At 40.1% G+C, this 26,412-nt stretch overlaps 1 protein-coding gene across 2 annotated transcripts; it reads left to right on the forward strand.

Annotated features, from left to right (window-relative positions):
• The first annotated feature begins 79 nt into the window (after window positions 1-79).
• Window positions 80-25,672, forward strand: ATF3 (activating transcription factor 3). Of its 2 annotated transcripts, XM_085576038.1 has the most exons (5): window positions 80-622; window positions 13,693-13,862; window positions 20,602-20,845; window positions 21,685-21,792; window positions 22,730-25,672. In XM_085576038.1, the coding sequence occupies exons 2-5, from the start codon at window positions 13,816-13,818 to the stop codon at window positions 22,925-22,927; spliced, it is 597 nt and encodes a 198-aa protein (XP_085432164.1). In that variant the 5' UTR covers window positions 80-622; window positions 13,693-13,815; the 3' UTR covers window positions 22,928-25,672. The 2 variants fall into 2 exon arrangements, with proteins under 2 accessions (XP_085432164.1, XP_021403199.1); XM_021547524.3 differs by lacking the exons at window positions 80-622; window positions 13,693-13,862 and adding an exon at window positions 16,197-16,352.
• The last annotated feature ends 740 nt before the right edge of the window (window positions 25,673-26,412 follow it).

Raw genomic sequence — 26,412 nt, forward strand, 5'->3', positions numbered from 1 at the left:
TCCTGCCCCGGGGCGCGGAGCGGGGCGAGCGCCGGGAGAAGGGAAGCGCCGGGTCCTGCCCCGGGGCAGCAGCGCACGGACAGCGTCCGGCCGCCTCCGCGGGGCAAACCGCAAAAGCGCATCGCTAGTAAAACGATGCTAATTTACAAACAAACAACGCCTTGGTGTGTTTCTTGTACGTTCCCACGCGAAACACGAGAGAACTGAATACTACAAATAAAGGCTTTCTGCTGATAGGCATGAACTGTTTTACGTAATAAAAAACAGTTTTAACTCAGCCAGGAGCCGAGGGCTTCAAACTGCAGGTGTTGTCCATAGTAGGTTATCTCTGGATCGGGGATGTGCTCTGACATAAAGCCCCTCACTCACTATAAGGTCGAGATGATGCTGTACCATCATATTTAGATCATGGCTCGTAGGGAAGTCTGGGGGCTACTTAGTCACCTATGGCATGACCTTATATTCCCACTCAATTTAGTAACAACAGTTGGTTTCTTATAGGGCATGTGAGATTTAATTTATTAAGTTTCTAGGATAAGTGGAGGGAACTCAGAAAAGGCATGAGATGAGAAGTCAGCAGATGAAGGGGAAATGCTCAGAGGGATGGAGCTCCCAGAGAAATGTAAGTCCTGTCTCCCTCTCAAATAGGACATAAATGGAAATGCAGTCACTTATCAATAAGAGATTTTTATTCCATTGCCCTAGGTAATTTTTTTTTCCTGACTAAAATTATGTGGTTATGATTTTAAATTCAGCCCTTTTGCTTACTTTTGAGACTTTTTTATTGAATAGCACAGTGGAATCTATCAGAATGATTAAACTCTTGTGTTCTGAGAATGTTTCGGCTATCTGGGGAAAAAAAACTTCCCTTTACATTCGGATGGTATATCCTATTCATCAGGATGGCGTGTGCGAATATTGATAACTGTTAGAGCTAAACATACATATTTTGAGTTAAAAAAATGTATTTTTATTATTTAAATTCCTGGTAGGCAAATACCAGAGGAACTTGTATGTTCCAGAAAAAAAGAAGTGCTGCAGCTTAGCCCTGAGATAGCCAGTGTATCACAGAGGTTTGTCCCCTTTGTCTTAAAACTCTGGAACAAATTCTGCTCTTGTTGGCCATTTGTCTGCTTTAAGCTGTGACAAGATATGTTACAAGAAATTTTAGCTTGTTGAAGGACTTCTGGCTTTTTGTATTATGATCCAAACATGAGCTGAAAGGGTGGGATTTTTTTGTTGTTTTTTTTTCCTAGCTGATCGCTAGCATTAACTAAACCAAGAAAGAGGTAAAAATAATAAATCAGAGGAGGTTGGCTCTGAAATACAATCTAATTAAGATATAAATTTAAATAAATCACTTACTAGCATTGAAACTAAATAATGAATGTGAAAAGCTGTTTATGTGTGAAAGAGATCTGAAGTTTTCTTTAAAAAGTAATTGTTTAAAAATTCAGTATTTTTCATTCTTGCTCTTATAAATAATCAGGCAAGCTATTCTCTTACCAATTTTACATTTCAGTGAATCTAAGTTTGATTGCCACTTAAGCTTCCTTGTGAGTAATTATTATCATAGTTTCATATCACTCATTAAATGAAAGTTGTTTTTTCCCCTAAATCCCCTAACCTACTTCTGTCATGCCAACGGGAGCATTGAGAAATTGGCACTGAGGTGCAGCTCTGATAAAACTTTTCTGTTTCCCTGTGACTCATTTGACATTAACATAATTATGCTACAGGAGTCAAAGTGATTTTCCAACTATGAGTAATGCACAGCACTAGACCGAATGTTTACAGGACACCGAGGCATATCAGCCAGCTGAAGTAACCAGCTGCTGATAACAGCTGAAGTAAGTTGGGGAATTAAAAAGTCTTATAACACAATTACCCTTCTTTGGCACTCGGGGTCACACACGGCTGGGAGGTGTCGTGTGCCCTGCGGGGAAGGATCCAGAAGCAGGGCTGGGACCGTGGGCAGTTCACACAACAAGTTCTTCATAGTTCTCTTCCCACTTGCATATTTCTGGCAGTCGTGCTCAAAGGGGAGCAGTGATCTTTTCAAGAAGCGGCTGTATTTACCAGAGTTCATTTCAAAACACAAGTGACACACATCCTGTCAGCCAGGAAAATAAGATCAAAATGAAACGGCAACAAAAAAAAAAAAAAAAAAAAAAAGAGATCATCTCACAAGTGCTTTGAACCATGTGTATGGGAATAGCACAAAAGAAGAAAACCAATAAGGATAAGGCAAAATTGAGTGCTGTTACCACAGTGAGATATCTTCTCTCTGTAATTAAAGTATCTGTACAGGTTAGTGATAAAAAGTACAGAGAAGAAGTACAATGAATATGTTCTGGATAAATAGCAGAAACAGTAACTACAATAGGTATTAGCTATATGAAAAAACTTAAAATAAAACAAAATCTTAGTGGTCAAGACTTGTTTCAAGTGTTTCCTGAAACATTTAGACATTACTGACTTCTCAGGATTTTTAAAAATAATTTGAGAAATAGGTTATTTTTTTTTCTGACTTGGTTTGTTTGTTTGCATACAAGTAGACTCTTGACTGAAACTGGGTCACTTTGTATTTATATGTTTGTCAACTTCTTGGCTGCATATCCTTCTGATGAGGCCTAATTCAGTAATGTGCTGAGCACCCAGAACCTCACTGGTTCAATACATCCCACGAGGATTAGCTGTGAAGGTAGAAAGCTAATTTTGAAATACCAACTCAAACCCACTGCAATTTGCTAGAGTACTAGAGTGGAAAATAACCCGTTAACAACTTCCTTATAAAATACCTCAGCAATACAAGCAGGGGAGAGGGTCAAATGCAGAAAACAGTGTTGACAGCAGAACTGTTAACAGAAAGAATGTGTTCCAAGAGACATATCTGAAGAATTCAGAAGAAAATTGCACGTCACACTGCGTTCTTTATTTCACAAGAAAATCTGCTGAGGTCAGATGCTTGGCATGCTCTGATTATTGTTACTGACTCTCAGAGCTGGATGAGGACCAGAAATGGGAAAAAAATCTTTTCATGGCTGAGGAAGGCTGGAGGAGGAAAGGTTTGCAACATTCCCCATTTGCCAGGAGAGTCGGGACTTGGAGGTTTTCTGTTTTCTCTGCTATGGTTTTCATGCTGCATGACAATGGGCAAACTCTAAATCTCTTTCGTTCAGTTTGACTATCTCCTACTTACTAAGAGATGGCTTGGTGGAGATGGCTTTGCATTCCAGCTGCTACTACAGTGACCAGCATGAATGTATTTAACAATGTTGATAAAATCAGTCAGCAGAACCCAAACAAAACATGAACAGGACAATCCGTGCCCTATCAACACAAATAAATTCTCACAGCAAAATTTAGCAGTCTTAAATTTAATCTGATTTGCTATAAGCTCATCCAGGTCTGCAGTTTTATAACTACAAACATCCACCTCCATAGCATGCGGTGCCACTGGATTTTCATCTGGTTTTGCTGCTTTTAATTATCAGTATCCCTAACTACCAAAGCTCAGCTCTCAGCTCGGGTTGCTAAAATTTATTCCAGCAGGTTCCTGTACTTCAGGTGTTATTCCTTAGAGTAACACAACAGGAGATGTTTGTAACACAGTTCTGCTCAGCTCCATACGTGATTGGAGTCCCCTAATATAGCAACACCTCTGCAATACACTGCATTTCTGCATCTTCCTTTCTCACTTGGCTCTAGAAAAGTTGTCTTCTTTTAACGATGTTCAGAGCAGCTGTACCCATGCTCCACCTTTTTTCTTCTTGGGGGAACCAACCGTGTATTTATAACATTTATTTTGCATTCTTCGGTGAACATACAACCTATGCAAATTCCAAGTATTTAACCTTTGTTCCTTGTCAAAGCTTTGCAAATTAACTTAAAATAGCAGAGTGAAATAGGCACCGAGGGGTATTTTCTGGAAGTAACTGATAACATCTTGCAAATACTGCTTGCCCTTACTTGTTGGTTGGGTTTTGTTGTTGTTAGCTTGTTGTTCAAGCTTGGTTCCCAAAACAAAACATTCACAGACAATTATTCAGTAGAGAAAGTCCTTATGGTTGTAGGGAGTATGTAAAAGTAAACAGGTCTATCAAGACTTGGTTTATTTTCTAAAATAAAGGAAAATCAGCTGAATATAATTTTTTGTGAGTTTTCAGAGTGTATATATATATGTGTGTGTATATATATATATATATTGTAATAAGGACCAGTGTTTCTGTGATGAAAACAGCTATTTTGGTGATAACTTATAATATGCTACTCTGAAGCAGCAGCAGAAAAGAGTTGGAAGTACATACCCATGCGAGCAATGAAAATACTTTCATCCCATTCTTACCTGGCTTTCAATAACCCTCTCCCCAAGGGTTTGTTCTGTGATGTCACATGTCAGGTCCCTCTTGTGACTCAGTACTTTTCTATTACAATATTGCATATTGTAATGGTTATGTTTAATATTGTAATAATATGTTTAACATTAGAAATGTTAAACATATTAATGTATGTCTCAGTTTAAATTTATGTTACGTACAGATTTATTTTTATAATTTGTTTCACAGAACAACTTCTCTTATAAAAATGAATTTATCAAGGTATAACCTTTAACACTGAAAAACCGGACATTAGATTTTGTGCCTTATTAAAGCCCCATTCTGCTGACACCTATGCACATGCTTAAATTTAAGCACATGAGTAGTACCAAACTCACTGTGATTTCATGCACAATTAAAATTAAGCATGTGTGAAACCCTTTCAGGTCAGGATTTCCAAATTCTTTCACTGGTTTAGAGTAAAGAGAAAACCCAAACCAGTAACCACTCATTCATGTAATAAAATTGCAGTGATGTTTATGTCAAGAGACTTACTGTCATTTGATAGGCAAAGTAGCTTATAAAACAAATTTTTACTCAACAAAATTAAACTCTCCAGCGCTGTGATTACCTGGCTGTCTTTTCTAGCAGGAAAGAGAAATTGATTCTTTAACACTTTGAGTATCAGCTGAGATTAATATGGTTATTTTAGAATAAGGTGGCATGTTTCTAAGAAGAGATGAACTATTTTTTAATGTGTATATTTCATTCTTCTGTCAACACGAGTTTAATGTTTTCAGAAAAACTCTGAACAGTATTTTACTTTGGTATTGAAATATGCATTTCATTTACAAGTGGTACTGAGCTTTGCTAAATCACTCATTAAAATATTCATATGATAGCTCTGTCACATTACAAGTTCAAAATAGATGGTCATGAAAGTACTGAGACTTTCTGCTCTCTGAACATTTCCCCACCTCTTTATGAAAGAGAATTGTCCCTGATCATGGTGCACTTGGATCACCACAGTAGAAAACAAATTGGTTTCTCACACCTTGTTAATAATTGCTGTTCTTGACTGTATGGTGGAAATTAACTGGAGAGGCTCAAGAGCCAACAGAGTTCCCACAAAACCTCAACCACCCGAAATCCAGTCACAGCAATACCTGACTCTAAATCCCCTGTTTTACATGACTTGTTTCTCAGCTGGAATGCTTCAGCCCCTTGAAGTGGCTCCCAAATCAGCCAGCAAAGTGTGCAGGGAGCAGCTCAGCCTCCCCAGCAGGAGGTGGGGACCATTTTTCCCTTGTGTTGTAGGGAGGCATCTCTTTCCTCTTAAGAGACACAAACCTGAGATCCCTGCTTGTGCCTTGGCCACTTCTTTTTAGTTTAGCATCACTCCTCTCTTGTAAGTGCTTGCTAGAAGGAAGGATTGAGGTGGTGCTGCTTCCTTTATGCATTCAGTAGGGATATGTAAAAGCCAGGAACAATTCCAGTGGCTGCCTGACAAGGTTTAATCTCTTACTTCCATTGATCTGGGAGGTTACCTGAGCTATCAGACTCTAAATGGGGACAGGAGCACTCTCCACATTCCTTGTTGAGGCCATACAGAAAATAGAGAGAGGACAGTTGGTTCAGGGGGAGAAATCTCTGATTCTTGCTCCCAGGGCTGTTCCAAGATTTTACACAAGCATTTTTTTTAGGAGCAGAATCATAGCCCTGTTCTCAGTCCTTTAAAACAATTACCTGAAAAAGCACTTGGTCTTTGAAAGCCATGACTACACCATGCTGTTGCTTACTCCCCCTGGATAGGATAAGCACCACCAGAAAACACTCAGTTTGGAGGACCTAGGGAAAGATTTCATATCAGGAACCCACTGGACATTGTCCTGAGGAAGGCTCCCAACTGGGTAGCAGATGTATGTGAGCACGCATGCAGAAATGAAACTCAGAGTGCATAGGAACATGAAGGCTGCTCATTGCAGCACATATGGGTGCCAGGCTGTTTGATAGCCCTGGGAAAGGGTTTTGTGTGAAGGACATTGGGATTTGCTTGCCTTGGGTTACTACAGTTAGTCCATTCTAAAGCTCCCATTCTAATCCATCACAGGAGAGTTTGAAATGGAGGAGGAGGAGTCTCTTAGGAGGAGCTCACAGAAGGAATATTTCCAATGTAAAACAAACAAACTATAAATATTCCAGTATAAGGAAAGGATGTGTACTGGGTGAACTTTGAGATGTGCTCCAAAAATATGCTGCTGCTGACCTCCCACTTGACATGATCTGTTTCCCTATTAAACTGTAATATAATTAGGGCTTGCTCTAACCCTGCCACTGATTTCATGCTTACATCGATGGAAATGTGGCCTCACAGGTCATGGAGAGAATAAGGTATACATGTAAAGTCTAAAATAATCCAGGCCATAGTAGAAGGAAGGATAGCCTCAAGAAAATGTTTATCTCTCCTACCTTGCAGGATATTTAGGTGTCTTATCACTTAAGTATATATGGATGTTAGGCCAAAGGTCTTTGAGAACTTGGACTCAAAGCTCAACTCTTTTCATGATTGCAGGTGAACTGCAGCTGAGCTGCAGTCCAGGAATTCACATAAGGAAGTGAAAAGGGAGCTGGGGACAACATGAATTGAATTGGGATTTGGGGGCAAAGACTAATATTGACCAAAGAGGGGATTTGAAAAATAGATGATGACTCTGCAGGTAGGCAGTCGTGGTGCTGACAGTCACCCTGATGATAAAAGTTGGTGATGATTGTCTCATTTCATCTCATCTCCCCTGTCTGCTGAATTTTACCCAACAAGCCCCTGTGGAGCTCTGGGAGGTATGCAGCAGACACTGGGAGAGACACAGATGGCTCTTGGCTAGTGTAGATGGTAGAAGAAAGGTGATCACAACCCCCTGGGTTTTGTAAGAGTCCCTCTAGGGCAGGCACGTGCACAACTGAGACTCAGTGAATAGATTTTGTCAGGAAAGCAAAGGATGCTGAAGTCCCTCTCCTACACAGGAATGAGTTTAGAGAGAAGGTCCTACCAATACCCTGGGGCAGGAACACCCACAAAGGGGGAAAAGCTGCAGCCGTGTTCTGGGATACCCTGAGGAGTAGAGCTGTGGCCAAAAATGCTGCATTTTTTAATTTTTTTTTTTTACATTTTATTTTTTATTTAATTTTTTATTTATTTGTGAAAATATGCACAACAGGCATTTTAGAACAAGAAAAGGGCTGCTGTTTGAACATATATTCAGGATTATGTTGAAACCTACAAAAACTACAAATGCTTATACATGTGCGTGAATATTTTAAGTGTATGGAAAATTTATGGAAAAATGAATTTATATATTACATTACATTATACATAAAACATAACTTGTTATGTTATGTTATGTTATGTTATATATTATATTATATTATATTATATTATATTATATTATATTATATTATATTATATTATATTATATTATATTATATTATATTATATTATATTATATTATAGTATATTATAGTGTATTATGTTATGTTATGTCATGTCATGTCATGTCATGTCATGTCATGTCATATCACACTGTATTATTATAGTAACCTTTAATAATTGTGAACCAATCCCCAACTGTAAACTTGAGTCCAAGCTTAATGTCCCTGCTCTGCAAAGAAAGCAGTGTGCACCTTGCACTTGCAGTGAGAGCCTTTTTCCCTGCAAGCACTCACTGCATAACACGTGGCTGATTTACAGCCTGAGTTCAAGAGATTGCACAGACCACTAAGAAAATTTTGGAAAAGGTTTGGAGCCTAAACATCCACTTTTGCACGAAGCACAAATCACCTGTAAGAAAAACACCTGTTGAATTGAAGTGTTGCCTGCTAGATTACATGTTCTCTCCACGTCATACAGATTCTTTAATCACAAAACAGATCATCAAAAAAAATATTAATCTTGACCATCCCAAGTCAAATTTTTGGGTGATGAAATTAAATAAGTTATGCCTCTTTGTATCTGTGGGGAATTCGTGGTTTGTTTTGGGTACTCTGTCATATCTGTGCTTTCTGTTCCAGCCACAAAGCTGATGATTTATCTGACATTTTTTCTGAAACAATGGAGAATATCTTTGCTTATGCAAGTGTGAAGAAATATTTCTTCACTAACAAGGAAACTACCTTCTCCTTCAGAACATCTCTTCAAACTGGGATGGTAGAGCTTTTAATCAGCTTTGAATTTATGAGGAAAAAACCCCAATAAATTTAAATAGTATTGAACTACACTTTCCCTTTGTGGAAAAAAAATCAGGATCTACCAAAATTCTAAACATTTGGGTTTTTTAGAAAAATAATAGTAATTATTCTTCTTCAAAGATCTGCAATTAATTAATTAATCAGCCCATACATTTTAAGAAAATGTTCCTGGCTAACAAGAGACCACAATATTATACTTTGCCAGGTGCTCTCATCCCAAATGTGTTAGAATAAATATAATTCCACAGATATAAGAAATAATATTTATAGAGGCTATTTATATGAGATCTTCATTAATAGCAATTCTTAAGTTTGTATATGCTTTTGAGCAGAGACTACTTAGCCATGTATTTAATTGCTGTGCTTAATCTGAGCTTCTGTTTGGCAGTTGAGATATTGTCATCATTTTTAGAGCTCAGTATAAAACTCTTGTATATATTATAAAACTCTTGTATATATAATAAAAGCGCACCAAGAATCTTTACTGGGGCTGCTAAATACTACTGCCACGCACACATTCAGTAGTAAGAATAGAAAATAATACATCAAGAAAGCAAAAAAAAAAAAAAAGCCCATAAGGGTGCTAATTAAAATTAGATATGGAAATAAACCACAGCAGCCTTATCCATTATATCCATTTAGGAATCTCAGCTACTTTGCCCTAAAGCATAAAATATTATCCATTTCAGCAGGCTGGGAAAGAGAATAAAAGGAAGATCATCAGGTTATCTTCACAAAGATGGTGAATAAGGAGCACTCTCATTTCCCAGCTATCCTCATGTTATTTCCAGTGCAGGATTAAAGCCCAGCTCCACAGAAGGAGGCTGTGCATGGTGAAAATAAATTCCCCTCTCTTCCACTTAAACCATCTAACCTGCAACGTGGAGTCGAGCATTGCTGTGAATTCATAGCCCAAAGCTTCCCTTCTAAGCTTGGGCTTGGCATTCTAATAAAACCCCATCAGCAAGAGCACTGGGTCTGGAGAGAAAGACCTGAGTTAAGCTGTCACATCTGGCTGTGTGGGGTGAAATTTGTGCCTCCTCTTTCAGAGGAGAAATGATCTAACCACACCCTTACCGTCCCTGCTGCTTGGGGACTCGGACTCCGTGTGTCCCTCGCTCAAGCTGCCCTGTCCTGAAGTTTGGAGCCCATTAGACAGGAAACCAGATGGTGCCTGACTTTTCAGCCCTGTGATGAGGCCATACCCTGGGCAAGGGGCATCCTGCAGTCTGCTTTTCTCTCTCTGTAACCATTCTGCTTCCAAGAGTCACTGCAGAGAAGGTGGACCCTACCCCACCATGGATAGCATTCCCTGCCAGGCTGGCATCATTTGGGAAGCGCAGATGCAGTGGGGGTAGCGGGGGTAGTGGCACCCCACATCTTCCCCTGTTGCTGGGGAAGATTCCCCTGCTGCCTCAGCAGCAGCCTCATGTGCCCACAGAGCAATCAGGGTTTGGGTTCAGGGGGTGCTTTTGTGGTTGCAATCAGGGCAGTCTCATTTTAAAGTTACGCGCAGCTCTATTGGTTTAATTTTATTTACACTTTGTTCTTGTTATCTGGGCAAGTTACTGCACAGTTAAAGCCAAAAAAATAAACCAAGGAAGATAAGAGGCTGAATGAATGGTATGATCATTCATGTGCTCCTTTCATGGCAAGGCACATGTGAAGTAGGTGAGAGGACAAATGATAAGCACAGTGAAAGCTGCAGTGGCAGCCTTGTTTCAACCTTCTGTAGGTTGCAATCTGTGCCATACAGTGTTTTTATTTGAAATGGTATTTATGTAGGAATCCATGTTTAACAATCAAAAAAGTTCATTTGTAATTATTATGACAAATTGTAATTTACATATTTAGTAGACTGATGAGAAGGGGTGTTTAAAGTGTCATAAGTTATATTAAATTTCAGAGTATTCTTTATAAATGTGCACAGTTCCAAGGACAATCAATAGGAAGAGCTGGATTTTATAGGGGGTATGTGTGTGTGTATGTGCTTGTATTTGTGTGCATCAGCATGATTAATTCCATAATGTGTCCAAAATGCTTGTAATTTAGCACAGTAAAAATACATATATTCTCTCTCTTGCTTCCTCTCATCCTTGGTGTCCACCTGGAAGACAACAAGGACACAAACCATTATTATATTAGTCCACCCAAGGGAAGCATACATCTTCAGCAAATAATTCCTATCCTTTCTTCCAGGTTACTTCAGGAGGAGAGTTCTGTATGCTGAGAACCAGTGTGACTAAATGCTGATTTTTCATAGTCCCTGGGGGCTAAATTTATCTCTCATTGAACTCAATGGGAATCTTTCCATTGACGTAATTAACAGTTGGATCAGGTCTTAGTACTTTCATCAGTGATCATTTTTTATGTGTAAAGCTCCAAATGAACCTGTGACTGATATCCAACAAAATCTGGGATGCTTTTACAAAGTGGAAAGGATAGGGAGAGGGAGATGAAGGGCAGGATCTGTGAACAAATCATTTTCTTGCCATGAAATGGAAGGGACTATAAAGGCATTTTGAGGAGGTACAATTTGCACTTGCCTGCACTTGCAGTTAATATACCTGACCTATCCTTTTCCTTGTCCAGTGAAGCCAGTGAGTTTGCTATGTTCAGTCTGGTTTAAGATGTGATTCTTCCATGTGTGGGATCTATTTTTCTTGTTGTTTCTTGCCTGGACATGTCCAAAGAGAACAAATATTAATTGCAGGTGATTGTGCTTGGTCAGCTTCTAGGCTGGTGCACAAAGTCCATCTAATAAAAAAAAGGGCTTGAAAATCTTCAGGAAAAGGGAACTAAAGATATACTTGGCTGGGCCAGTGTCAGGTCTGTCTCTCAGCTACAGAGAAGGGATGTTTGTATAATTGCACTTCTACCCCACATTTCTGAAACACTGCCTATAACAATGACAACCTTCTGGAACTTTAATTTAGTAAAGTTGCACTAAAATTCATAATAATGTTGTGCCCCAGAATCTGGTCCTGAAATATACATGTTGCTTACCCAGCGGTAATTTTGTTATCAGTGCCTTCATCTCATTAAAGGAGAAGCAAAAATGAAAATGAAAGAAATCAAAAGAGAAATTTAAAATTATTTAAATTTAGAAAGCTTCCAAGCAGAACCAGAAGGATCAATGGGAGAAAAGTTTCTAGGAAAAAAGGAACAGAAAAAAGGGGAATGATGAAATCCAAGGATACAGGGAGGGAAAAGAGAGAAGTGAGAAGAGTAGAAACAGGGAAGTGGCAAAATAAAAGGAGAAGCTGCTGTTTTAAAGAAATGGGAAATGTAACTTAAGAAACAAAGCAAAAGAGAGCAGGGAATAGGATTTTTAAAGGAGAGAATAAATTAAGAGTAAATGGCTATTGATGGAGAAGGCAGTAAGGAAAGAAAGATAAGCTGTGGAGAGAAAAACAAAGAGCAAAATAATTTTATCTTCAGTGTTAAAGAATAAAAGCTGTTAAAACACAGCACCTATTTCCCTCCACAATACATATATTTATCTGTTCATCTGCTTAAGAGGTATTAAATATAAGAGAGTGGCAGGGTTTGCCATACAGTCTCAGTGAAAGTCAGTTTTCTAACCCTGTGGTTTTAACTTCCATTTTTGGACCTTTTCAGTCCATAGAGATCCAGCTCTTCCAGAGTGAATTTTGCCCTTGCTCCTGTAGGCTTGGATGTTTTTTATTCCCTTTTTGAAGAAACCTATAGAAGTAGCCCACAGATGCTCAAAGAGTCCCAAGACAGCTGCTGAAAAACTCTGGGCAGGGTGAAAGTGGCTGATGCTGCTTCTGCTGCTGATTGCTCCCATAGTTCCAGCAGTAACAACCTACATGCTGGAAAAACTAGTCCCGAGTTTCACCCCTGGTGTTTGTACAGTGAGATGGGAAAATTATCTCAAAATTCCTGCATGTTTTGGTGAACAGAGGAGTCCTGCCACATAGATTCAGACCTGAATGTAACACATAGCAAAAATGATTATGAAGGTTAGTTCCCATCACAGAAGTAGAGAGTAATATTTCAGGCAGAGTCAGAAAACCTGATTTTGTGCAGATTTTACCACATGATAACTCTGAATTATGGAAATCTGTTTCTCTTATATGTGCTGTGCATTGAAAGTTTTGTCTTGTCAGGGTTACAGTAATTTCAAAACTTTATACAATTCAAACCACAAAACACACAGAGAGGCAGTTTTTACTCATGTTATCACTACACATTTGATTTATTTAAATCTCATTATATTTTCATCAGACTGAACAGGTTTAATGGAACTGTGTGACCAGAAATTAGCACATGATCTGGATGGGACATGGAGATTTTTTTTGTGTTGCTCTGACTGATGTCCTGCAGTAGCATAAATGTTAGGACAAGAGAAAGTTTGTGCTGTGAGACTGGGGGTCTGTTCCTCTGTATGTCTGTAGCTCTTTTTAATAATGAGACAGCCATATTTTAATTTTAATCCAATATCCACAGTGTGTGAAGTAGTGCCAAGTGATATGGAGGCAGGACTTGGTCAGAAAGAGATAAAGGAAAGAATTCTTTTCTGCACACTGGAGATTGCTGGAGGGCTGCAAGGACCACGCCGGGGGTGGTATTCAGCCTGATTTCTCTGCAGAGGGAAAAGAACCCAGTACACACCAGTCTGAGTGATGAGCTGCTGTACCTGGCTTAAGAGAAACAGCAGTTAAGATCATGGATGTTACCTCTGTCAAAAAAATGCTGTTTCAGGGGATATGTCCCCTGCAGTTTGTGATGAAAGAGAGACATGGATTGGAAAAGGACTGGTAAATGTTCATGGGGAGGCAAATGAAAGATATTTTATGAGATGGAAAATTAAACTGGCAAGAACATCAGAGTATCTGGTGGCTGTACTGGGTGTTACTTTAACTTCCTGATAGTCTTAACTTTTACTTTTTTTTTTTTTTTTTTTTTAACTGGGGTATGATCCAACTGAGATTAGCTTAACTTTGGTTTCAAAAGGAATCTGGATAAAACCTATACAACACAGTGGAGCTGGGTTTATTTTTCACTGTGGTTTCATTTTCTTTTTTCACTGAAGACTCAAGCCAGGACATGTTTCAGTGGCCTAATCTCAAATGCGCACAGGAACATTTCTCTGTTTGCTTTGCAGGGAGGAGCTGGCTCACTTCAGGACAAGTTCAAGAATGAACACAACTGGTTTGATGTCAGATTTTAGTGCCGGCTGCAGCTCATGGGAAGTAATGGGACCAGCATTGTGTAGCAAAACAAGTAGATGCCAGTGACCATCCACAACTGGATAACAATGCTTGGATTTCCAAGGTACTTCTACCCACATGGAAGGGGAGAACTGCTTTTTTTTTTTTTTTCCATTATTCTGCAACACTGCTCTGTTTAGCTGAAAATACTTTAAATACATTCCCACTTCTGATACAGCTACCTAAATAAATAAGGACAGACAGTTGGTAAATTTCTGTCATAATTGCAGCAGACACCTGTTCTTGGCCACTAAAACCAATGTTGTTAACACATTTCCACAGTGCTTAAAATTTTCCAACCAACTATCTTTTGGGAAGAAATTTTCCACATTTGGCTTCTGCTTGAGAGGAATTTTTTTTTCTTCTAGGCTTGAGAAAAACGGTGCCAGCTGTCCTTGAGCACAGCATGAATTATAAAATTGTGCCTCTGAAGTAAAAAGAACTTATTAGGCTGTAACAAGGTGAACTGAAAAGCTTTCTCTAGACCCTTCTGAAAGTTTTTGCCTGGCATTATACTTGACATTGATTTAGCTAGATTAATAAAAATGCAGCAATAACTATGTTTTGATAGAGCTAAGAATGATTTCTCTATAGGTGAGTGAAAAAGAAAAAAAGCTTGCAGCTCACAGGAGCTGTAAATGGAGTGCTGCCAGGTAGGTCAGAGGAGTTCACTGCTGCCCTCACAAAATGCACTTCTTTGTTTGCAGAGAACAGGCTGCGACTGCACCTTCCACAGGAGGGAAGCCCACGTCACTACCCCAGACTCCTTCCTTTCCCATCAGATCAGGATTTTTCTTTCAAGAGCAGGCAACTAAATGCGGAATAGGAGTGTTAATTTTGCAAAGTTACTGGCACTTGGACATTAAAAAAAACTAAGTTTATTACTCCAGACTATGTGGCCAATATTATATCTATATCTATATCTATATCTATATCTATATCTATATCTATATCTATATCATCTATATCTATCTATCATCTATATAATCTATATCTATATCATCTATGTCTATACCTATATCTATCATCTATCTATCTATATATATATATATATACACACATATATATATCCAGACCATCACAAGCACACAGAAGGGAGATACAGAAGGACTTTCAAACTACTAGTCTCTCTTCTACTAATTCTGTAAACTACTATTCTACTACTAATTTGTATTCTTCACAAAATGCTCCAAGTAATAAAAATATACCAGAATATACCACTCAAGACTTATTACCTATTATCAAAAATGATATATTGAACATTATAAAATTAATCAACAATTTGGAGCACTTGATTGGGATATACATCTTATATATTAAGGTATCCATTTCATGTTGGTTTACTTACAATACAATGTACTCAAGCATGAAATGTCCTGGTCTTTTCAAGTCAAGTGCAGAGGCTTGAAGACTGGCTTAATAACAAGTTTGCATATATTATATATTAATTATTATAGTACTGGATGATTGCATGCATTTGTCATTGTAAGCTTTCTGTGTCTCCCCCAGCTAAATGTTTTCTTTGATGTTTTGGTTTTTGTTTTGGATTTTTTGTTTGTTTGTTTTTTAAACATCATATTTTCTAGCACTTTGAAGGCTGTTAGAAGGTAATTTCTGTCTGTTAACAAACCAGAGGGGGAAAAAAAAGAACTAAACAAAAACCCCTTTACCACAGCCACAACTGTATTTCCCTCTCTGCTGTAGGAATTCCCTGGTTTTTCATGAGATTATAAGGAAATCGCATGCTGCTGTGTTTTAAGAAAAGTTTTAAAAAATACCCTAACAAAACAAACAAAACCCCCAAACAGTGTTATTTTTAGCTGTCTATAATTTTATTAAACGGGTCTTTTCTCCTCAGAGTAAAAACGAAGCTTTCTCCTTTATGTGAACGGAACTTTTAGCTGTCATCTAAAGTAGCGAGGGGAGGAGGGGGGAGAATGAGAGAAACGGGGGAGTAGGGGGGTCATGAACAGTTTTTTTTCCTCTAGAGAAAGGTCAGTCCCTTCGAAAAATACACAATTACCAGGGTTTTCTTTTTTTTTTTTTTTTTTTTTTTTTTTTTTTTTTGTCGCTAGAGGGACTTTGATTTATTGTCAGAAGTAAAATAGCCCGGAGAAAGAAACTCTCGGAGTCTTAATAGAAATAAATAAATAAATGACGGGGAGAACGGTGGAGACGGAAGGAGAAGGGGTCTGTCGGGGTGCCGAGGGATGCTGCTCGGCCCGGCTCGGCTCGGCGCGGTGGTGGTGTCGTTCCGTGCCGTGCCGTGCCGTGCCGGCGGGGAAGCCTTGCATCACCGCCACGGCCCGCTTCCCTCCTCCCTCTCTTTCGGAGAGGCTATTAATAGCATGACATCAGCCAGGGACTCGCCGCCAGAGTAAATACCAGCGCTGCCCGCTCGGCTATAAAAGGGGGGTGATGCAACCCGGGCGAGCGGCAGAGGCGCGGGGAGCCGAGGGAGCCGCTCCCGCGGGAGGCGGCGGAGCAGCGCGGGCGCGGCGGGGCTGCGGAGCCCCTTCCCTCCTGCCCGGACGGCGGCGGCGGCGGCAGGAAGGTAGGTGGGAGCAGGAGAGGAGCGGCCGGGACTGCCCGTGCCGGCGGGACGAGGGGCTGAGCTCCGGGAGGGCTGTCCCGCCGCGGAGGGATGGATGCCCGCCGGGGGACCCGCGCTGCTTCGCCGGAAAAAAGTTTCGCCGCCCCGGGCGAAGTCGGGCGCGGTGGTTCCGCCGCCGGCCGTGAGCTCCGGGAGAGCCCCCGGCCCCGCCGAGCTCCGCCGGAGCCCCTCGGTGCCGTGCCGGCGCTCACATCTGGGGGAACCCCTGCCCGGGCTGCCGCCAGATGTGAGCGCCGGGGGTGCCCGGCCAGCCCCGGTGTCCCCGGGCCGGCAGCGCCGCTCGGCACCGCGCGGTGGCGGCCGCGGCGGGCACGGTCCCGGCTCCCGGGAGCCGCGGGATGCCCGAGCGGAGCGGCCGCGCCCGGCGCTGCGGCGGCCGGCGGCGGCACCGCGGGCACCGGGACGGGGAGATGCGGCGGGACAGCCCAGGCGGCGACAAACCGGCGCTGCCGCGCGTAGAGTCGTCGCTGATGTTCCCATAAACCGACCGGGAACTTCTGGTGACAGCCGGGGGATACCAACTCTCCTTGTTGTCCCGGTGTCTTGACGTGAAGTAGATCAGTTGCTGAACTGTTGCCTAAGCAAATCAGGCGTGACACAACGGACGGCTTCTTTCAGAGAATGAGTTTCCTGGTGGAAATCGATTTTCCTCCTGGTAACAACATTTGAGAAGCTGGAAGGCAGCAGAAAATGGTTTGGGAGCGATGTGCGATGTCAGAAAGCTTAAGGTCAACTAGCGTGCACAGAGGTTGTGAACTGTAATTGCTCTTAAGGCTGTTTAAGATTAACCTCAGTGGTTATCAAGGTTTATTGCATCAGCACCAGAGGAAAAGGAATTTGTATGAAGAAATAAAACCAAGAAACATAGTCAGCCATCTGCTGTTAAGCAAGAAAAAACTGAAAGTAGTCACTTTCAATATTAAAATTAAGCAAGCATATACTTAATTAATGGAAGTGCACGGCTAGGAAGCCTGTTTGGATTTTAAAATCTTGGCAGATGAGATGTAAAAAGTCATTGCAGATTAAAAGAATCATCTTTAAAACAACAAACAAAAAGCAGGGGGAGAACGAATGAATAGAGTTGTTTGAACCTACCTGAATTGGGAGGTTTACTATTCATATTGCCACGAATAGTAAAACTGTTGAGAATTTCAAAAGTAAGGCTAAAGCACTGAAGCATTAACTCAGCCCAGGAACAAGCTGAGCCGGCAGCAGTGCAGGGCTGAGAAGCGTTCAGCACCTCCAGTGGCAGTAACTGCAGAACATGTGCGTGGTCTAACACAGTAAACAGAGATTGTATCAGAAAGGCCACGACGGAATCACACTCTAAGGCTTGATATTCTTATTCCTACTGTTTCCCCAGCCTTCGCAAAGCCAGAGGAAATGAGATAGTGCTCTGCATGGCCTTTGGACAGAGGGACAATTTGTACAAAAGCTGGGACAAGGAAGGGCAACTTGTTGCATTTTTTTTTTTTTAATAGTAAAATTGAATTTTCCTATTTGTAAAACATTTCTGAAAACATATTTGTTCCCCAGAAACTGTAAAGCATCTACCTTCCTGGAGCAATTAGAGGTGCATTTCAGGATGATTGGAAAGGCAGTGAGTTGTCCGGGCAGGAGAGCAGCAAATTCCTAGGGTCAAGGACACTTTCTCCTGCTCTGGACACCTGACCACTCCTTTTTTGCACACTAATGACAGGTGGGTGAGAGAACCTGAAGCCATTATAGTAGGGTTTTGGTGGTGTTTGGGGTACACTTACACTAACTACTAGAAATCCACAATTAACACAATTTCTCAGGCACATTCTTGGTTTCCTCTGGTGCTGCTGCTGACCTTAATTAAAAGTTCACCTAAAATGAAAAATAATTGAATAAACCAGCAGAGCTTGAAAATTATTAGCCCAACTAATTATTTGGGAGGTTGGAAAAACAGTTTTACTGTTACTTTAAGACTCCTGGATGGATTGAATTGTACAGAATTAACTTTGTTGAATGAAGCCATCACCAGCATTCAAGTACACTGAGTCAGTGAAAATAACTGAAATTTCTGCTGGCAGTGAGGGGTTCAGTGTCATCTGGAATTAGCCTGTTTAAATTAATTGAATGGTTGAATGTTGGCAAATGGCAAATAATACTGGGAGGGCTTCAGCTGGAAATTAATAGGGCCATTTCTGACTTGCTGGGAAAGAGTAACTGCTAGCTTTCTGAGATTATAGGATTAAACTGTATCAGTACTTTAAATGTGACTCATGAGCAGGGGCTTTCTGAAGAGAATTACATAAATTTCCCAAGGTCTTTCTGAATAACAAATTGTTCCAAATAATTTCCCCATCTTGAATAACTATGGGTGAAATCCTGGCCCCATTGAGGTCAACAGAAAAAGTCCTTTTGATTTCACTGGGGCCAGGATTTCACCCTGAGACTCTGGGAAATGTTCAGCTCTTCTGTGGTGGCTGGGTGAGGAAGAAGTGAGGAAGACTGCAATAGGACCTGATACTTTCCAGCAACAGGCAGTTAATTCACTCTGCTCTGGTTTTTGTGTTTGGCTCAGCGATCAACCAGGTTCTATTCTCATTTGCACCAGTGTGGATTTACAGTGTATTTTTAGATATCTCCAAGCAAATTCTATCTTCTTCTCAGGGCACGTGACCCCAACATTTCTTGCTGGGTTCCAGAAGTAACGTACAGGGACCTGTGCAGTTCTAAGTTGATCATATGGAAATTTAGCTTACCCACACTGCTACCCTGAGGCAGCTGTTTGCTTACCTGCACTAAGTTAATTACAATTGACTTTCCTGTAATTATTGTGGTTCTAATCCAGAGTAGATAACACATACTGTAATTATCCATACAGCTATTAAAAAAACCCCAAAACAAGAACAACAAAAATCTACACACCAAAGATACCTGGAAAACCAAGATAGTAAAATCCAATTTAACACAAGTCATTTTATGAACCAGGGAAGTATTACAATCTGTTTTCCTGTGGATTTGCATGTTTGTCCCTTGGACCACACACAAAAGGTGCTCAGTTTTCTTCCAGACCTCTTATCTCACCTCTGCTGGGTGAGAGATGGGCTGTGACTTGCAGGGATGTGTGCATCAGCAAACCCACTGTGTTTGGATGACTGACCGCTGAGTTTTGCCTCTTTCTCCCTCGTGGGGCCACCAATTTTCACAAAGCACATAGGGCCTCTCTCCCTTCAAAACTGGCTAAAAATAAATAACAAGAATGACTAAAAAGAGATAAGTAGAGAGCATTGTTGGATAGGTTTGTTTTCTTCAGAAATCTACTAGAAATGAGGTTTCTCCATGGGTTTACATTTGTATAATTCCCCTAAAAACTCTTCATTCACACTGTTTTATGTCAGTAGAAGATCAAGCCATAAATATTTAAGAATTTCAAGCCTCTCAGAGAGGGCACATAAGGACAGTTTCAAATTTTACAAGACCAAAGGAATGAAAAAAACGGCTTCACATTTTTCATGAGTCAATCCCTCCAACTCAGCGTGTGCTGTGGAGGCACAGAGCATGTAGAGACTTCTGCCTGTGTGCCAGCTCTTATCATTAATTATTTTTCAGGAGTTAGTAGCCAAATCTACAACTGTGTGTAAAATTGAGTGTCATGACTTTGTGACAGATCCTGTTGTGGTCACCAAGTTTCAGCTTCTAGTAGAACTCATTGAGCTAAGAGTAGCTGTGAACAAAGAATGCTCTGTACATTTGAAGCTGGAATTTGTGGTGGTATAGCTCTGAAGATGAAGATACTCCCCTTCTATAATTAAATAATGATACTACTTATTTGCTTTCTGATTTTTGTTCTTTTTTTCTTTCTCTTCCTATTCAGTTTAATCACATTTGCCACACACCACCAGTTTAAATCTTAACAGTATTCATACGCGCAATTTTTTAAATATTAAGTTTCAGAAAGACCTAGAAATTGTGTCATGTGCTGATACTATTCTTACTTTTAAATACTAACTTTGACTTAACATAAAGTTGAAGGTTTTTTGAGTGTCCAAACTCTTAATGGCTTGTCTCTGTTGAGAGATTGGGGTAGGCTAGGAATGGGGACTGAAGCAATGTAACTGCAGTATTTTTCACAGTATGAAATATACCTTTAAGAGATATAATTTGCCTTTCTAAAGCTGTTGAAAGACTATCAATATTATCTCTTTTTATCTTTCAGCAAAATGATGGTCCAACACTCAGGCCAGGTATCTGCATTAGAAGTCAGCGCCTCCGCAATTGTTCCCACTTTGTCCCCTGCAGGGTCACTGGGGTTTGATGATTTCACAAATTTAACCCCCCTGGTGAAGGAGGAACTGAGGTTTGCCATTCAGAACAAGCGTCAGTTCCACAGGATGTCTTCCACCTTGGACACGGTGACTGTTTCTGAAAGGCCAGTTGAAACATCAATGCTGAAAACAGAGGTAGGACTCTTTAAACAGAGTTTTGGTGTGAGTGATTAATTCTCCAGCAAAGTTTTGCCATAAGGCCAGTAATTGTATTAACTATAGAAAACCCTCTGTACCATACTTGTTTCCTCTTAAGCCAGACGCTTGGCTCTCTGTTGAGTGCTTTGGGCAAACCCTCTGGTATTTCTCATAGCTGCATATTTGATTTTCGATTATGGACAACAGATAATGTTTTACAGTGATTAGAGCAAGTGCTAATCTGGCCCAGCAGAACCCGTGGGGGTTAAGACATGGACCTCCTATGTCCACACTCCTTTTGCTTAAAGATTACACTATCCATGAAAAACACTGCTCTTTGAAAGTGGAGAAATAGCTTTGGTTAAGGAAAGAGTTACACCTTGGTCTGAGCTTCCGCAGGAAACAGAAGGAAGTGTGACTGCATTCCCTTTTTGGTGCTGCCTCCAATTCACTCCTCGCTGCCTCACTCATGACACATCCTCCGTTCTGCTCCCTGTGCCCCTCCTCCTTTTCCTCCCTGGGAAATGGATGAGAGATGGAGGTGTAGGAGCCTGGGGAGATATTCAATAAGTTTTTTGAGTACCACTGATTTTAAATGAGCCATCATATAGATTACATACAACCCCATTCCAGTCAGGTTTTTCTTGACAATTCTAATGAAGTTCCTACCCTTCTACTGTATGGCAAACAAGGTCAGAATCACATTTTTATGTAACTCAGGACATGAGCACTGACAGCACTCTCCATGTTGATTTTAAAAATCCAGAAGTTATCAAAAGATAGTTCTTCTGTTTACAACATCTTATGGATTGTGTGTATCTTTTTTTGTGGGGCAGTATTCTCCTGAAGAGGATGAAAGAAAAAAGAGAAGAAGGGAAAGGAATAAAATTGCTGCGGCAAAGTGCCGAAACAAAAAGAAGGAAAAAACAGAATGTCTGCAAAAAGTAAGTGACTGGCTAGAACTTAATCTGTCATTCTTCCAGGATCCAAACAGATAGCATAGGGTACTGTCATAGTAGGAAATCAGAAAGATGTCCCCAAAACTCTGTAACCCCTTAGAAACATTAGTTATGAAAAATAAATCTGCCATATATTAAAGGGAAACCTGGTTGAAACTGGTATAAATTGAAAGCATGGTAGGAGTGAAAAGAGATTACTGCTTCAGTGACCAATCTTGTCTGTGGGATAATGTTAATTTGAATGTGTACACTGAACACAAAAAAAAGTAAAATAAAATATTCACTGTGGAGAGCCTGCAAGCACCTACAAGTAATTTCTAACTTCTTTATGAACGGAGTGGTGTGGAAGCTCCAATTCTCTGTCCTAGAAGCCCAGTCACATTTTCACCTCCTGTTCTGTGTTATAAAACTGAATTTCAGTAGCACCTGTATCTAGGTATAGAGACCTGTATATTCCTATATGTAGGGGCAGGGGAAAAAAGCTATGTTTGTACTTTGCTAGATTAGCATGGGTTTATAAATATGTGACCTAATGTCCCAGGGAGTTAAGAAGCAGCATAGATAATTTTGGGGCCATTTTTGACCCAAAAAGCTCAGAATAATTTTGCAGAAGATAGCAATAACGCTTTGGGTATCTGTCACTCTAAGTGAATATAACTTTGAATTTTGCTTTTACTTTTTTTTCAACTTCCATTATGTTCTCTAGAGGCCAAAGGAGGTAACTCTCAATCTGGTTTTCAGGCCATTACTGGTTGGGGAATGTACAGTTTCATCATTACAGCACACTGAGTACATGTGATTCCTTTCTCTGCCAGCCATACGCTTTCCCACCCATAAAACACAACAACTATAAGGAAAAAAAAAAAGAGTGACTTACTATTTGAATTTCTCAGTGTAAAATTGTGTCTGTCCTTTGTGCTAGGAATCAGAGAAGCTGGAAACGATCAACGCAGAGTTGAAGGCCCAGATAGAGGAGCTGAAGAACGAGAAGCAGCATTTGATATACATGCTAAACCTGCACCGGCCCACGTGTATAGTCCGTGCACAGAACGGAAGGACACCTGAAGATGAAAGAAATCTTTTTATTCAACAGATCAAAGAAGGCACATTACAAGGTTAAATGATACGGCAAACATGGAAATATTTAAAATGTTTTTGACAGCTACCAGAGTCCATGGGGGAGTCTGACATAATGTGTAGGATTCTATTAGTCAAGAGCCTTTAGGAAGGGCAGATTGCTTTCATAAGTGGAAAGAATCATTTTGGCTTGACAGTGATCCTTGCCCTTGGAAGATCTGGTCTCAATCAAATTGAAGAGCCTTCTGCCTGCAATGTAGGGTTTGCACCTGTCATACTTGCTGTTCCTAGGAGCTACAGACAACAGCTTCCGAAGTTTTAGCTCTCTGCTAGTATCCAGTAACTGCACTCACGGGGTTTGTGCTAGAACACTATGACTTCCAGCGATGCACGTGGTACAGACAGCTGTGCTGGATGGACACTACTCTTCCTTGTTGCTGGTAGGGAAAGAAGACTGAGCATTTTTGAATTTCCAGGAGGATGGTTTCTGGCAGAATGTACTGATGTGTAATGTTGCATTCTAACCTAACACACACACACACAAACACAAAAAAAACCCCTGTAGCTCCAACCAAGCTTTGTCATTTTTTTCACAACACTCGTGGGTTTTTTCTGTGACTCATCTCAGTAGTGACTGAATTTGAAGGGTCTAGTAAGTGTGACAAAGAAATGTTTCTTGCAAAACATCTACTTAGCCTAGCTTGTATTTCATGAGCTATCACCCCAGATACTAGCCCTTGGGGACTACAATTTTTCCTTGAACTGCTGAAGAGCAGCTTGTACCATCATTTACTGACTTGGTGACTTGAACCCACTGAATTGGAAAGAGGAAGGTAACTGTGCAGGGGTATTGATAGAGGTTTTGCTCAACTAAAGAACTGCAGGAGTGAATCCCAGACTCCTGAACCTTGAAACAAATAAATATTTTTAAAGAATTCATGTAGGGTCTGATCTTTCAAGCCTTAATTCATGCTATTACCCCTCAGTCACAGAAGAGGTTTCATGGATTTCAGTGGGTCTGCTCATGCAGATAGCTCTTACAGGCATAAGAGCTTGGCAAAGATTTTTCTATCCTGGTCAGGATTACTTCCTTTTGCAAGGTGACTCAGAGGTAAAAATTACAATAGTAGCTACTTTTGTTTTACATTTCAGTGGCAACTACAGTTGATCAGAAGTGCTACTTAGAATCTAAAGGAGGCAAGAGTTTTTATGTAGTGAATAATTGTTTAATTTTTTATTAAATACTAACCTTGGATGTTTTTGAACTTGTAGAAGAGCTGCTGGGCAAAAGAGTTGGAGCTATGAGTGTTGAAATTCTGATGTTTCTGTGAAATTCTCAGATGGTTTATTACTATAAAATATATCCTTACAATTTTTTTTGTAAAAGAAAGTATTATCCTTATTTATCACTAATATCATAATGAGTAGAGCTAATAAATACTGCAAGCAAGATAAAACTGAAAACACAAGTGTTGCGCTGTCTTTTTACTTTTATCTCTTGGTGTTTAATATTATATATTCCTAAACTTCACAGTTGTATTTGAGACACCACTATTAAAAACACTTATCCTTCATCTATTTTGAAGATGAGGCACTGAGTGATTTGAATGATTGGGTGCAGATATTGTACCTTCCAAGATTCTGTACCTCCATCAGTGGTGTCTGACTGTTCAATGTCACAATTTAAACAAAGCAGAATACAAGTGGAGCTTACAGTGCATAATATTTTACACCAGTTCTGCAGTGTTGAAATTGTTTGTTTGTTCTAAAGGCTAAACTTGAAGATACCTCAGCCATGAGCTTCTTACCCTGCAAGTCTCGCATGAGTCCATCACATATTGTACCTGGTCCTCATATGATTGTTATATTCTGCAACAGAACTACTTAGTACCATTTCCTAAGATCTGGATATATTGTAATGTCCTATATCATGTGTTAAAGGTATGTACTTCATGTATCCGAAAAGTGAATGTATTATGAAGATGACATTCTAGGTCCAATTCTGTCTTAAGAATCTGTGATCTTTCCATATATTGGAAGGAGGTTCTGTTGATTTCAGTGAGAGTTTTTTTCATGTCCTGTAAGCAGAGTTTGGAGCCTCTGTGGCAACTTCTCTGATTTAAAGGGCAAGTTCTACATGTAATTGGGCCAGCTGTTTACCAGACAACAGATCTACATGGAGTATGTACAATAAACTTGTCAAACAATGTTCATTATTTGACTTCTGTAATGTAGAAATACAAAACCAAGGCATCGCCCCAGTATCATACACCTTGGCTTTGCTTTTTGCCTCTCAAATACCAGCAGACAGGGCTGTTTGTCTCATAATTGGTTATAAAGTGTTACCACAGAGACTGTAATGACAGAACTCATGTGTCTCCCTTAGGGAATTTGTATGGTTGCTTTTAACCATATCACTGGTGACGCAGGCGTCATGCTTTTGTTGCTTGATCTTATTTACTCAGCATGCCAAATGTTAATATGGTACCACTACTATTGTCAGAAGATGATCTATTTTTATTTCTTTACATATGCAGTCATAGCTGCTCTGTATTGCTTTTGTATGCGTGTGTGTGTGCGTGCTCCTGCACGCTGCTCTGGAAATGATGGTACTCAGGGTCACTTGACTGTGCCCAGGAAAAGAGTGTTTAAACAGCTACACAGTATGTTGCATGAGTTTTCTCAAAGTATACTTTATTCAGGACAATCCTTATAATGCATTAAAAAGCAGTTTGTTTTCTATTCTGAAGTTTGTTTTGATACTTTAATAAAAAAGACTTAATATATATTTATTCATGTGTCGTTTAATTCATTCTACATGTCAAGGGGTCCAAGAGCAATTTTATTCTCTTGAAACAACACTGAGATATTAAAACACAAACACTCTTTACAGGTTTGCAACAATGAGCATCTTATAAAGTGAAACTGGTACTGTTCACTGCTTGTCAAGGTATAAACAAAATTTTGTTATTGCAAGGTTGATTGTGAATTCCAGGCTAACATCTTATTTGTGGCCTAGAGCTTGGATTAAAGGACTGGAAAATAGAACTCCTGAACCTTTCCCAACTTTGCAACCAACCAGCTGATAGTTATTGCAACTTTCTGATTCCCTAATGAGTTTAATGCTTTTGCTACTCTGAAGCCTTAACATTTCTAGATTGCTTTCTATAACTACATGGAAGACAATAAGGAAGTATGGCATGATTAGGGCTTTGGCTTTTTCTCTGTGTCTGTGTATTGGTGTGTCTGGTGAAACATGATGAACAAAATGTTCCCTCCTGCTTTTCCAAAACTGAATATCTACACACCCAGACAGAAGTCCCTGTGTTTTGACAGCCGGTGATGTGGACAAAAACTTTTGGCTTCAATCCATTGCAAGCAGTCATCACTTGTAACACAGAGGCCAGATAGAAGGCCAGGAACTCCAGGGATCAGGAAATCCATTGCTCTATTGCAAAATCCTGTTAAAAATATCATCTGGAAGGAAGATCTAGGCTACTCTGAGCTTGGCAATGTTGAATGTTTACT

This window comes from Lonchura striata, chromosome 3 (genome assembly GCF_050655825.1).
Source record: "Lonchura striata isolate lonStrDom1 chromosome 3, ASM5065582v1, whole genome shotgun sequence".
Lineage (NCBI taxonomy): Eukaryota > Metazoa > Chordata > Aves > Passeriformes > Estrildidae > Lonchura > Lonchura striata.